At 37.4% G+C, this 15052-nt stretch overlaps 1 protein-coding gene across 2 annotated transcripts; it reads right to left on the bottom strand.

Annotated features, from left to right (window-relative positions):
* Positions 1-7177: 7177 nt before the first annotated feature.
* On the bottom strand, positions 7178-13485 carry rgs18 (regulator of G protein signaling 18). 2 transcript variants are annotated; one of them, XM_082173840.1, is made up of 6 exons: positions 13295-13485; positions 13054-13145; positions 12070-12162; positions 11821-11882; positions 9921-10087; positions 7178-7687 (listed from the first exon to the last, which is right to left on the bottom strand). In XM_082173840.1, the coding sequence occupies exons 2-6, from the start codon at positions 13104-13106 to the stop codon at positions 7445-7447; spliced, it is 618 nt and encodes a 205-aa protein (XP_082029966.1). In that variant the 5' UTR covers positions 13107-13145; positions 13295-13485; the 3' UTR covers positions 7178-7444. The 2 variants fall into 2 exon arrangements, with proteins under 2 accessions (XP_082029966.1, XP_082029965.1); XM_082173839.1 differs by lacking the exon at positions 13295-13485 and having other exon boundaries at positions 13054-13258.
* Positions 13486-15052: the final 1567 nt, after the last annotated feature.

Raw genomic sequence — 15052 nt, 5'->3', positions numbered from 1 at the left:
CTGTAGCCCACCCCAGCCTTGTGCAGGTCTACAGTTTTATCCCTGATGTCCTTACACAGCTCTCTGGTCTTGGCCATTGTGGAGAGGTTGTTGGAGTCTGTTTGATTGAGGTTGTGGACAGGTGTCTTTTATACAGGTAACGAGTTCAAACAGATGCAGTTAATACAGGTAATGAGTGGAGAACAGGAGGGCTTCTTAAAGAAAAACTAACAGGTCTGTGAGAGCCGGAATTCTTACTGGTTGGTAGGTTATCAAATACTTAGGTCATGCAATAAAATGCTAATTCATTATTTAAAAAAAACATACAATGTGATTTTCTGGATTTTTGTTTTAGATTCCGTATCTCTCAGTTGAAATGTACCTATGATAAAAATTACAGACTTCTACGTGCTTTGTAAGTGGGAAAACCTGCAAAATCTGCAGTGTATCAAATAGTTGTTCTCCCCACTGTATGTTGTTAACTTGCAAAACATAAACTAGCTGTGGATGATTGGGACATTTTTTATTTAAAATAAACAATCTATAGCTTTTGTCCAATACTATTATTTAACAGTTCAGGTAATGTACATCATAAAGCAATTTTGAAGGATTCCTAACCAGGTGTTAATTAAATGTTCTTTCAGAACAAATTTATCAACCCCAAATTTTGAATGGTAATGCATATACAACCCCATTTCCAAAAAAGTTAGGACATTTGGTAAAATGCAATGAAATCAAAAATCTGTGATTTGTTAATACTCTTGAACCTTTTCACAGTATTTAATCTCAGATAGTCTAAAAGTAGTGTGTTGGAAATGTGTGCTGTGGTCAGATGAGTCCACATTTCAGCTTGTTCATCAGCGACAGGTGCAAAAGCAAACCTCTGTTATGGTATGGGGGTGCATTAGTGCAAACCGCATGGGTGACTTGCATAATGCGTGATGGTACCAATGACGTGGAGACGTACAGTATATTGCCATCAAGATGACATGTTTCCTGGGAAGCAAGACAATGCCAAGCCTCCTTTCGCACGTGCTACAACAGAGTGCCTTCTTAGACACTATACACCGTAGAGTGGATGTGCTTTCACACCGGAGGAACGTTTTCATAATTCCTATAACTATTGGCGGAAGTACTCACTTTTTGGCATCTTCATGATGGAAGCTAGGAACGATTTAGTTTTGGGGGGACTAAATTAGCTTCTACTTCAGAGTAGGGTCTAACCCAGCACAATAGGAACTACCAGTGATGTAAGAATACAATGATTGGCCGAACGCATGCCATACAAAACAGCACCCGCCATTTTAAAAAAGCTGTGTAAACACACAGTTTACCTATACTTGCTCCAAGAACGAACTCTATGAACATGGATAAAAAATAATAGATGGTCCAACGGCGAAGTTCAGGCACTTCTCAACCTTAAGGGGATAGTTCACCCAAAAATAAAAATTAGCCCATGATTTACTCCCCCTCAATTCATCCTAGGTGTATATGTATATTTTATTGCATTTTACTAAATGTCCCAACTTTACTGGAAATGGGATTGTATAAATACCACCAGATTAAAGGATTTCCCCAACTTCAAAATCCCATTTAACTCCTGTTTATTGCAGTTTAATGCAGTTTATTTGCTAACTTGAACAACATTCATGTCATGTGTCAAAGTGTACATACTCTGTCATCCAGCAGGGGGAGCTGTGGTTTCTAAATTAACTTCCTCTCCTTTCTGTTCCTCTTGGCCTGCTGCACAGTAAGCATCCCAGTGCACAACACCCCACCACTCTTACAAGCATCAACAGAGATGAATTTGTGTTATCAGGAAAAAGACAATAAACAAACAAAAAAAATCTTCACACACTGCCATGCCATCTGTCTGGTAGGCTAATGGTGACACACAAACAAACATAAGGTTCAAGTTCTTGTGTGTTGATTTTCTGTTAGTGTCAGCTAAAAGATATCATTAACTGACTATATACTGCTGCATGGCTGTATAATGGCGGTATGGAGAGATGAAGTGCTGTAAGTGTTTATTAGTCTGCTCTAGGATGACAACAAAAACGCCCATAATCCTTTCCACATTGTCATTTGTGTAGCTTAGCGAGATGATGGTGGTTTAAACGTCATATAGAGGAGTAAATACTTATAGGCTACTAAAGTCATATTGCTGAAACCCATTCTTCCCAAAAACTAAAATTCTGTCATAATTTACTCATGCCGTTTCAAACATTAATGACTTTCTTCTGTGGAACACAAAAGAAGATATTTTGAATAATCTTATATCGTTTTTTTCATACAATGAAAGTCAATGGGGTCCAAGCAATATTCAACACCATTGACTTTCATTAAAAAACAAACAAAAAAAAAAACACTAAGATATTTTTCATATTCCAAGGAAGAAATAAAGTCAAACAGGTTTGGAATGACATAAGAGTGAGTAAATGACAGAATGTATTTTTGGGTGAACTATCACTTTAAGTGTATAGCTTCTCTTACCCGTCAGGGTCAAATGCTTTGCAGAAACATCTGGTGTATCTAAAAGTAGCACTGTGGGGTGTTAAACACAACAACACATTTGATCATGGCACTGTAACACTCTTCTCTATTACACTTCCCACAACAAGAGTTTTGCCACTCTCGAACAAAAAAAAAACAATTTTTTTTTTTAGATTTAATATGGCCACTTAGAGCAAATATCCATTTAGGTTACCTTATGGTAAGTCTGAGCTATAATCAGTCTTCTGTTTATGTACTGACGACACATTTCTGCCCGATCTCACACAGCTCATGAAACAGTTCATTAGTCAACATCCATTTATGATTCATGAAACCTCAGTTCTTTCACTTTAATAGCTATTAAAATAATCGTTCTACCAAAATGCTTGATTTTGGGGCTAATTATTATCATTACGGTTTTATGGTGTTAGTCCGATTAACTTTAAGATTGATAATGCTTAAGGATTTTTTTAAGATTTATAGACTGCATCCTTAAAGGGATAGTTCACCCCAGAATGAAAATTTTGTCATAATTTACTCACCCTTAAGTTGTTCCAAACATGTATGAGTTTCTTTCTTTTGTTGAACAAAAAAATTATATATTTTAAAGAATGTTGGTTATCAGACAGTTGACAGCCATTTACTTCCATAGTTTTTTTCCCTACAATGGAAGTCGATCAGTGCCGTCAACTGTCTGGTTACCAACATTCTTTAAAATATCTTCTTTTTTGTTCAACAGAAGAAAGAAACTCATACAGGTTTGTAATTTTTTAAGCTTTAAGCTTCTAATAGGGGACAAGTAGAAATTGTAAATGCACTGTTCAACAAAATGTTAGTTAATGTTATCGCATTGGACTAAAACTTTTGGGATAATTTTTGTTATTTTTGGGGATTTTTTCCCCCACCTTGTTACACTTGTGGTGTTCCCCGGCAAAAATGACAGGCCTACACAAAATTGCTTATAAATCTCTCGTTATGCTATATATTATGATCAAATATTAGATTAAATATTTTTGTCAACTTGTTCTCTTTCAATTAGGACAGGTTTTGTATTTCTTTTTGAAACTGACTGATTGTAGGTCTCATTGATCTGAGCTTATATTAGTCAAAAATTACCATCCATTAAAAAAATAAGAGAAACATTTAGTGTTCAGGAGCATGTTCATGTTCACATATGATCATGTGTGATTGCAAAAGATAAAGGCCTCGGACCTGTGTGGATACATGCACATTCTTTTTCACAGAGATGAACTTTATCCTCAGATCAATGAGACCTACGATCAATCAGTTCCAAAATGAAATACAAAACCTGTCCTAATTGAAAGAACAAGTTTACAAAAAGATTTAATCCAATATTTGGTGATAATATAGCATAGCGAGCGATTTACAAGTAATTTTTAAAAGGCCAGTCATTTTTGACCGGGAACATCAAAGGTGTTACAGGGCTTTCAACACAGCGTAAGGGTAAATTGTATGAATTTGAATTATTTAATTCATTTTTGTACGATCTGCTTATGCCCCCATGACAGTTATGTTAAGTGATGGGGTTAGGGGCGGGTCTTCATGCTCATTTATTTTTCCCATGAGATCGGGTTGGTACTATTTGGCATTCACCTTTTACTTGAGGCCATGATGCACTTTTTCCAAAATAAATGGTTTGCAAAATTATTCTGCAGATTCATGCTGCAAATAGAAATGTATAGTAAAATGTTGAATATAAATATTTTTAATTCCATTCTGCTTGGTGGAACCCAAAGTTAGACATTATGCATTCCAGTAGTCTGTCTGCGCATGCATAATTGATATCTGCTATGAGACACTAGCAGTCTGATTTGATAGGATGACAGTGGAGCAGACGTGGGTCTCGCTGAAGACAGCTGGAAGCCTGACATGAGCTCTAATGATTCACATCAGGAGGTAGATGTGGCCATCTCCAAGAAAATGATTTGTAGGAAAGAAATAATAAATCACTGGACAAATTGCAAACACTGAGTACCTGTTAGCCATGTTTGCACAGCACAACTAGTCGCAGCCTCAGGCGGCACACTTGCACACCGCCCCAAAACAGACTAGACAAAAAACCACTGCGAGCTCCTGTCAGATTTCGTTCATTGGTAAAAGTGGCCAGTTCTTGGCTAAAATGAGTTGCAATAGAGTACTGCAGGGATGATGTATTTCTGTAGGCCAAAACCTGGAAATTAGCATTTTAGCATCACTGCACAGTGCACAGTGACAAAGTCAGTGGTTTTTTGTTTATGTTTTTTTGTTTTTGTTTAAATGCCTGAAATAAGGTCTGTGGTTAAGATATTTAACATTTTTAACATACAATACATCAATAAACCCCCTTGTGTGTGTGTGTGTGTGTGTGTGTGTGTGTGTGTGTGTGTGTGTGTGTGTGTGTGTGTGTGTCTGTCTGTCTGTCTGTGTTTCTGTGAGTGTGTTTAAAGCTTTTACTTGTCTTGGTTGCTAACAAGTGTCTAAATGGGACTACAGAGGTTGTTGGACATTAAACATAATCACACAGACTCACTAGTCCGCTTTCACAGCCTCATTGGGTTCATAATAGTGATCTTGCAAACTATTCTAACTCAAAATTTTAGGGAAAATGTTTTTATATAAAGTTGTCAGAAGATTAATGGTGGTGTTGCTTTTACATTTAGCTTTTTACTTCTGGTTATTGTATTTAGGCTTCAAAATTCACAAAAGTACATTTATGAAGATAAAAGCTGCAAGCAGTGATGATAGGACCCTCGCCACCCAGTGGATTTAGGAAAACAGACCATGGGTGGGCAATACTCCTATGCATTTAAGTAGGTAAATATAGGAGGACTGCGTCAAAGTCATTTGCATTTGCCACACTTCTTCCTGCCAGCTGGTGGCGCTATGACTGTAACTAAATTTTGGCGTGTAGATGTCTTAGGACCAGGACTCATCCAACATGAGAAGTTTGGGGCAGACTGGACATTGTATGCTTGAGTTACAACAACTTACTGTTTCATGGCGATAATAGCATGCTTTAGCAGTTAGCTAAGTGTTGCTAGAATGTTTTAGCTTGTTTTTAGCATGTTGCTAGCCTATTTAACACTTGCTGACACTTTTTAATATGTTGTTAGGAGTCCATAGCAGTGTTAAACATGTCACTTCCTGTTGCCAGCAGGTGGCGCTATGACTATAACTGAATATGGGCAAGGGCATGTGTTCAGGACAGGACTCTTATCAAACGTGTGAAGTTTTGGGCAGATTGGACATTGTTTTCCTGAGTTACAGCAACTTCATGGCCACCAGGGACACGACCTTTGACAAAACGCAAGATCTTCGCAATTTAGCATCACAAAGGCCTTATTAGTATACTCACCAAATTTAAAGATGATCTGATTAAAATTCTAGGTGGAGATTGTTAAAGTACAACGCCTGAAAATAAAAAAAATAAATAAAAAAAAGGCACAAAAATCGCTTCGCTCCAAGATACATTTTTATAGGTATTCGGAATTTTATACACGTACGTGAAACATAGCGGGAGGGGCGCTTTGTTGAAATTTTATAGGTGGCGCTATCAAGCCATTTTGTCACACCTAATTCTGAAACCCATTTCAGATGTAAATTTTCGCCAGTTCCTGACGCGTGTTTTCGAGCATGTTTAGGCCCTCACAAATGCGATTCATTTTGGAGAAGAAGAAGTGGAATAATAATAAACGGAACAATTCCAAGAGGGTCATGATCACGATGAACAAAACCAAGAATCATAAACTTTTGTTAGTTACAGAGCTTATTTTCTCCAATAATCCAAAAGCCAATTGAAAATCCTATTGGGTTTTTGTTGATGCTAACTTCCGGGCTGGCCTACAAAAACACATCATCACTGCAGTTCTCTATAAGGCGCATTAGCACCCACCCCCTTTTCAGCGACGTTGGCTCCGGAAGTATTTTTTTCCCATACATTTTTTTCCATAGGGATTTAGAAAAAGTCTTTGATAAAGAGTTATAAGCCATGAAGAAAGCCAGCCAGCTACGAGATGAAAAAACGTATCGAACAACAAAAAGACAGAAGTACAAGATTTTGTACTTAACGACTTTAGTGAGAGAAAGAACTTCAATCCCATGAAGCATTGCGTACAGCATTATTGAATGAATAAAGATGGAGAAATCTAACACTACTCATTTACAAATGTTGATTATAAATACATATATAAACTTAAATATATTTTAAGTTTATTGTAAAATATGCATATATATATATACACAAATTTAAGTATTTTGAGAGTTTAGGAAGATTGACTAGATCATGTCATTTGCCTCTCTGATTGGTGTAATTTTCTGTACAGCATCATAGGAAATGTAGTTTTTCACCAGGAATTCCACTGTTAAACACGATTATTTTAAAAATATGCTGAAATAATGTGGGCTGACGTCTTCAGCAGATGCAAATACAATGGATTAACAACCTTGTAGCTCACAGTATGTCTTGTCTTTAAAGGTTTATAAACTCTTGTTCAAAATCATTTTGAACAAGAGTTTTTACTTCCGGAACCTGACTGTTGCACTCTAGTGGACCAGATTCAAAGTTGATAATCAAAAGTCTGGCAACGTGAATCAAACTTCATTGAGTTCCACTTCACATTTTCCTCTAAAATGTGGTTTTATTTTTCAATTCTTCCAAGTTATTGCTCTTTACTGTCGTTGAATCTGACACAATTAGCTGTAGGCCTATAATTAGATGACATTTATTTACAGTTTATTATACAGACCGTTAAACAGATATTTACAATATTAGGCATTTTAAACATGTAGATTAAATTAAGCTCGGCATGACATCTTTCAAGCAGAACTAAAAGTTTGACAATCTTAACAGAATGATTAGTATTTAAATACCAGCCCATTGGAACTAATGTTAATAAATAGCTACAGTATAAGGTGTCACTTGATCAAGTGCTATTGACAATATACAACAAAAAACTAGCATTACAGTACAAATCTACCAGGCCGCTGTGCCATCAGGGCGCTCACTGAAAACGAAGGAGCGGGACCTTCTCCTGGTCATAGCTGGTGGGCCTGTCCTCTTGGTCAGGGTCAAGTAGATGTTGGAGGCGAGGAATCGTGGGTAGCAGTCTCTTTTCATCAAGCTGTAGATTTTATCTTGTGCTACATTAAAGCAGGACCTAGTCGGCTGGAGGATGTTCTTCTCAATGGCGGCCTTGGTTGAGTGGTCGATGTTGATCTAAGGGGTAAAGTGCAAAACGTAAAACATGAGGCCATCTAAAATTAAATTTTTAGGTATTGCACACTGTAATGAACAACAACATATTTGGAGTGATGCAAGAATTTTTGTGGGGCAACTAGGATTTCGTCATATGGCTGATCTGTGTTTTCTTCTGCTTTATGAAAATGCTATGAGCAGGAGATTCTCAGTGTTTTGCCTTTCAGTCCTTTAAGTCTATTTTTCAGGGTTTTTTTCCATGTGAAAAAAAAAAGAGTCTACTGTAACACTGACAATCTGGATTACAAAAAAAAAAAACTAAACCTGGAAATAGACAACGTTTTAGTATTTTAAAAACAAAACAAAGAAAAGGTTTTATTGTAAAAAAAAAAAAAAAAGATATTGACAAATATGCTTTTTTTTTCCTAAGTAACTAATTTGTGATTTTTTTTGAAGGCACATGATGCTCTGAAATTCTGAAAAATCTGCTGAAAAATCTTTAAAAAATTTATTTTCAATGTAATAATTTTCAATTTAAAAATAAAAAACAGTGACATTATCTTAGTCATAAGATATCATTAGTAATAATAATGATAATAGCAATATATATATATAAGGATTTTAATATAAAAAATTACATACAATTCACAAATAATATCACAAGTTATTCAAATTATTAATTCATAATATGATTACATTTTTGGGAGTGGACAATGAGTTTACAACCTGAACTAGATTTGCCTAAAAATGTCAAATTATTATATGCATTGTTAGTGTTTTTATTTTATTTGATAAATTAACAATCAGCCCAAAATAAGAGCGTCATGTCATTGATCCACTGGCAAAACCAAATACTAAGACACTCTTAAGTACATGCACATTTTTAATTAACACTTAAATACTGTTGTGGTGATGATATAATTTATGCCAAATGTAAAAAAAAAAATGTAAAAAAAGGTGCATTTTAATTAGTAGTCTCAGGCTTTTGCACTTTGCACATTGTACAGTGTGTCGGTTTCATTTGTTATTCTTTTCTGACCACAGCAATTCCACTGACTCATTCCCCCTCTCTTTGTCCAGGCCACGGCTACTTCTTAAAAAGCATTTCTCCAAAAGTACTACATCAGACTAACACACGTGTCTGTTGAACAGCACTTCTGCAGTGGTGAATTCTCTCAGATCTTAATATAGGGCGTTAGAAGCTAATTTTATGCAGGCACTGCTCCTCATTTATGATACAATATTAAGGTTTTCCTTTCCCAGCACTGATAAGAAAAAGCTGGCTTTCAGCAGTGCTACATTTCAGTCTTTCAGTTGATTATTCGCTGTCACTTTGGTCAGACAAGAGCGAGTGGTCCCACTGCCTCATTTTCACTTCTCAGTTTTTCAGAGTCTATTTTCTCAGCTGTGTGGGCGTCTGAGGGGGAGTTTGCAGCCAAAAGCAGGAAAACCACACGGTCACATATCTGCCCCCAGTCATGCGGCCGGGGGCCGACAGTGGCCTCTGCAGAAACACAATGGTAGGTCTCTGATGCAGCGATGCACTACACCGCAGATATCATTTAACAGAGCCTTGTTTGTTTTTATTATGAACCCCCCATTGAGGTTACCCAAAGCGCTGCTAACAGCAACTTATTGTCGTTCGTCGCCAGCAAGAAGGTGTTTTCCAAAATGGTATTGGTTTAATTTTTGTGGGGTCTGATAAATGTGTTGTAGTGTCTTAAATAAGTTGACTCAAAAAGGACATTTCTTAAGAATTGGAACATAGTGCACAAGTTGCATTGTTGCACTGTTATGGTACTTTTGTGGTGCTTTTTGAAGCTTGAACACTACATCCTCCATTTATTTTAATTGTACACACTTATAAAGTTTACAAAAGGGAGTTTTCACAGTGATGCCATGGAAGAACCATTTTTGGTTCCCCAAAGAACATTGGTTCTAAAAAGAATGAAGTGTTCTCAGTGTGAAGAACATTTTAATAATCTAAGGAACATTTTGTGGAATGGAAAGGTTCCATGGATGTTAAAGGTTCTTCATGGAACCATCGATTCTAGTAAATACCCTTTATTTATAAGAGTGTATGGAAAAGAGAGACCAGGACGTTCTTCAAAAAAAATCTCCTTTTGTGTTCCCGCAGAAGCACGAAAGTTTGAAATGACATGGTTTTCTAAAGTTTTTTTCGTTTGTGCAAAATTAAATATGGTATCCACTCCGATTAAAGTCCGTACTGTTCATGATGCAAATGTGTTTATACCTCTTTGGGGGCTTCTTTATCGATGAAAATGGCGTGTATCTGTTTGGCTTTAGTCTGCAGTTTGGTTGCAGACTCAGTGGTTTTGAAGTCTTCACAGGCTAACCAAAACTCAATGTTCTCCTCGCTGAACTCAGTGCGCAGGAATCGCGTGAAGACTTCAACCCCATCTATAACAAGATGCCAAAAAATATTCATTGCTAAATGCATGATTACACTTATACACACACACGCACGCATGCACGCACGCAAATGGTCTACTGAAATAAAGTGTTAGCAACCAAAGTGTTAAGTTGCTGTTTCTCCTTATAACTCAGGGGTGGCCAACGTCAGTCCTGGAGAGCCACAGCAAGCAAAAGGGTTGGAGCAAAACTCTACAGGACTGTGGCTCTCCAGGACCAACGTTGGCCACCCGTTATAACTGTCGAACTGAATAGCCTAAATAGTTTAATTCCTTGAATTATGCAGATTTCAATGATCAAATGTCTGCCTTTTCAAGTTCATCCTACAGTTGTTACATTTGCAACCTACAGTACAAGCCAAAGAGCACAAACCACAAGAAAAAAGCTATTTTCTTTTTGGAATAACTGTAAAAGTAACGCCTCTTTGCTATTCACTGTAATTCTGGAGGCCTGCAAAATACTACAGCATTACATAATTGAATGAATTTTTGTTTTTCTGCAAAATTAGCACAGAATTCACACCAAATTTTTTGGTATTCGACATGATTTTCCAGAAAAACCTTAATGGATTTTCAGAGTCTATACATCAAACAGGAAGTGAGGCATTATATCTACATCACTTTTGTAAGGAAAAACAAAACATTCTAAAAATCATTGTCACATTACCATGATAACACAACACAATTGTGGTTGCAGTGATTGCAAAACTTTGAATAATGGTATATTTCCTGACAGCCTTTGAATTTCTTCTCATAAATTCACCACCTGCAGTTCTGTCATGAGAGACTAGCATGTTAACTGTAATGGATATGGCAATGTTAATATATTTGGTCTTGATGGAATAGATCTGCTACGCTGCTGCTGCTGCAGAGCAAGTACCGAGACTTGCTACTGCCTATACATTCACAGACATTGCTCTAAGCAAGTAAGACTGCACATATAACATACATGAAATAACCCCCCATAGCAGATCTATACAGGTGGAGCTGGGGAAGGTGGAGGGTTTCTGAAAACTCACTGCAGGATGTCAATCTTTAGACTAGGGTCCAATTCTCACAGTTAACTAACTATTAACTATGACTTTTGCCTCAATAAACTCCTAATTGTGGTTATTAATAGTTAGTAAATTAGTTGTTAAGTTTAAGTATTGGATTAAGAATGTAGAATATGATCATGCAAAATAAGGCATTAATATATGCTTTATAATTACTGAGTATTCTAGTAATATGCATGCTAATAAGAAACTAGTTAATAGTGAGAATTTGACCCTAAACTAAAGTGTTACACTGCAGACTGCTAACAACAATCATCTATGCTGTGTAGCTGACGATGCGACCGCTACCAAATTGAGGATCTATCAGTCTGCACCATCTAGAGTTTCATGACAGAACTTGGTATTAATATGATTAAATCTACACATCTTGTCCAACTGGATTACTATTATCATCTATACAACAATGGTCATAGACATAGACATGCACCCACACAGACAAAACACATTCTAGGTGGCACAAATAAAACATTGCGTGCGTGTTGAACTATTCATTGGTTAGAATCACATGGAAACTAGAAAGAACACTGTTGCCACAAGCAGGTTTTCGCATAATGTGGTTACAATGGGATGCACACCACTTTACTTTACTTCTTCTTTAACACAGTATGACACTGAGAAGCATTTCATATGCTAACTACAGTATAATGCTAAGATGAGGTGATCATACCTGTGTGACTCAGCAACTCCTCAAATGAATCACTCCATCTCATAGCCATGTCCGGCGCAATGCTGTTAAAATCACAAATTAGTGAAGTGTTTTAGTGAAAGAAAAGTGCTTCATCATGAGTAGTGTCACATTGATACATCTGAATCATCCTATCTGAGTGACACTTCCATACTGAAGTTCAGTGAAGACTCCACAATTCCTTGATTAATGAAAATACTGAATCAATGTGTAAACATCATAAAGGCTTACTGGTTAGGTTTAGCTTGTGGCTTCTTCTCAGGACTGACATTTTCATGTGACCCAGACTTTGTCAGAAGAAGACTGAGTCGACTTTTTTTATTCCTGCAAAGAGAATAAGCAAAATGTCATCTCTATCTACAACAAACCCAAACCTTTTAAGTCAATTAAGTCAAGGCATCATATTGCATTGTGCATAGATGTATTGTATACATATGCAATTAGACACCGCATGTGTTACTTCCACCAGGAACATGCTAAACGAAGATTCGTGCCAACACATGACAGCTATAAGGGGAAGTGTTACCACAGTGCTAGCTATAGCACAAAAGTCAGTCTGATCAACAGCTATGAAGAAAAAACGTAAAATAAAAGAGTAAATAAGAGTTCTGGCAAAACATACAACAGACAAACAAAATGTCTATTGCTTTTATACATGACTCTCATGGCTTTACATGCATTTCTAGTTACTATAGCAATAGTTTTACTGTTGGTTCTGACTTTAACATGTTTTCATCTCAGCAAAAAAAGAAAAAAAAAAAGAAAAAAAAAAAGGTTTTAGACAGAGCTGTGGTTTAGATATTACCACAATTATTCTTAATATAATATACATTTATAAAACAAGGTACATAAGTCTAACATGTGAAGTAGACACAACAACAGGTGCATTTTGCACTGATCTACAATCTTTAGTTTAGGACGATATTCTCTCGCCTTTTTTACACTGAGGTGAATAAAATGTTGCTTTACTACATCCCAAAAGAGCAAAATTACAATAATAAAAGACAAATAGAGTTGTGTTTGCTCACAATGATGAGCTCTGTAAATAAAGGAAGTCACACACAACGAAGAGAAAACCTACCCAAACTTAATTTCAATGTACTTGCTAAAAGAATGTTCAAAAAAACCCAGAGGGTGAATGTGCAAGATAACATCTCTCCCTACCAATGCTTTCGGTGTTAATTTGAGAAAAGTGTAGGGGGAAAAAAACTGTACCTCGACTGGGTCTCTTTCATTCCGCAGGCAAGCAGCTCGTCCTCACTGAGCATTTTGAAATATGCTTCCTCCTTGGGGGCCGAGAAGTTGAACTGAGGAAACAGAAACACAAAAATCTTCATGCTCTTCCCTCTAGTTGACAATCATAGATCAACACAGCAGGTCCTCAGTTTAGTGTAAACTACCAAAAACTGAAGCTCATATTTGTGTGTTAAGTGTGTTAAGAGGTCATTTCCCATACCTGTCAAGATGACTTCCTGTCAGGGAAACTACCCGCAGTTTACTGTAATATCTCTCGAGTTTCCTTGCTGTAGTATATCCATCTGCTGGTAAAGTTTACGTATTGTTTTTGTTTATTTTCAGGCACATGCTTTGGTAAAGTTACTTAAATATGTTCTAAGCAACAGCAGGATGGTGGGCTGTGTCACCATGTGGTCAGTGTGAGGTTTCTGATGTATAGGGGGAGGACTGAAGACACTGAGGGCTGTTTTAGGATTTGTAATAAATCAGCATACTTCATCACAAGCAACCGTCATTATTTACGGCTTATATACTGCCTATCTATTGCAGACACAAGGATTGGTGTAGTACGTACTAAATGTATTTTCTGATAATATGTCTGAAAACAATCTAAGTTAAAGTCATTTTTCCAGTTCTTAGAAAAGCATTATATTCATGTTAGTTGCAAAAGTAGACAAATGTGACAAATTTTTAGTGTGACTCATATCTTATCAGTCTTAATTATATCAAATATATTACTTTCAAATGGTAAAATCCCAGGGAAAAAAAATCGTGATACAATTATCATCAGGGGCCCTATCTTGCACCCAGCGCAATTAACTTTGTACACCGACGCATGTATCATTCCTACTTTGCACCCGACGCACAGCAGACTTTTCCCTCCACAGACGCACGTCGGTAGCCTGACGTCGTCATGCTCAGATTCTAGTCAGAATATGAGTCTGATACTACTCCATTGGGCTGTGATTATGGGGCTTGTTTCAACCGAACCAGGAAGGAAAATGCCTCTGCACTCAATTGGATAGACCTACAACCAATCAGAGCAACGGAGTAAGTGACGTATGTTCTTCATTCATCTTTCCGATCGACAAATGTCTTGATCACGGTTCTCTGTTCCTATTTTAAAATTAATGCGCTGTCGATATCTTCTATAACAGACGCGATGGCGGAATCTACACATAATGTTTCATAAACAAAGCTCGGGAGGAGCACGTTCAAATAATCAATCCAATCAACTTGTCATCAAACAATTACCATGTCTACCCTATCAGCATGAGAGGAAGCATATAATTAGGCCCTGTCCCAAATGGCACACTTCATATGCACTTTCGGTCTTGTGGACTTACAATGGCTGCCGCGTGCGCGTGCGCGTGTCCGTTAAGTCCGTGAGACCGTAGGGTGTCCTATTTGTCATTTTAGGTTTCAGAAGGGTGCTCGCGAGTCGATATGCACCCTCGATGCGCACTTTTGCAGAGCCCGCACTGATGCGAGCTCCGCAGCAGACTACTTCCCGACAGTCAAAGCGGCATTACGTCACGAAAGTGCGTACTCATAGGAAGACCACGAGTGCTTAGGGTGCCATTTGGGACAGGGCCTTATTCACTCTGTCAACTCACCTAACATTCCTTGACAGTTTTCAGCATCCCTCCACTCACTCTTGGCCTGTTCTTCCACAGCCTGGAATACGGGGGGAGTACTTTGGGTTCGGGCCGAATATCGATCCCTGAGCCCTCTCCTCGGACAGTACGCCAAATATGCATTTATTCTATCTGACTTATTTGTAAGTGTGAAATTTCAATTCTCCAGCGGCAGTCATCTTTGTTGTAAACGAATTCAACCCAAGCGCTCGTTGGTGACGTGGATGATTACGTTACTGTTGATCATCTGTCCATCATCGTATAAATCCCGCCCTGACAATTTGATTGGTCCGAACAGCTTGGGTTCGGGCATAATAGCTCCACAACGGATCAAGCCAGAC

The sequence above is a fragment of the Leuciscus leuciscus genome (genome assembly GCF_965113295.1).
Source record: "Leuciscus leuciscus genome assembly, chromosome: 6".
NCBI classification, from domain to species: domain Eukaryota; kingdom Metazoa; phylum Chordata; class Actinopteri; order Cypriniformes; family Leuciscidae; genus Leuciscus; species Leuciscus leuciscus.
The sequence above is the reverse complement of the archived record's forward strand: the minus strand, read 5'-3'. Positions and strand labels throughout refer to the sequence as shown.

Excerpts from the sequence above, each read along its gene's own strand:
- rgs18 (XM_082173839.1), bottom strand. The coding sequence starts at position 13,175 with ATGAAGATTTTTGTGTTTCTGTTTCCTCAGTTCAACTTCTCGGCCCCC. Across the intron at positions 12,163-13,053 it reads ATGAAAGAGACCCAGTCGAG|GAATAAAAAAAGTCGACTCA; the intron begins GTACAGTTTTTT and ends TTCTCTTTGCAG. Across the intron at positions 11,883-12,069 it reads CCACAAGCTAAACCTAACCA|CATTGCGCCGGACATGGCTA; the intron begins GTAAGCCTTTAT and ends TGATTTTAACAG.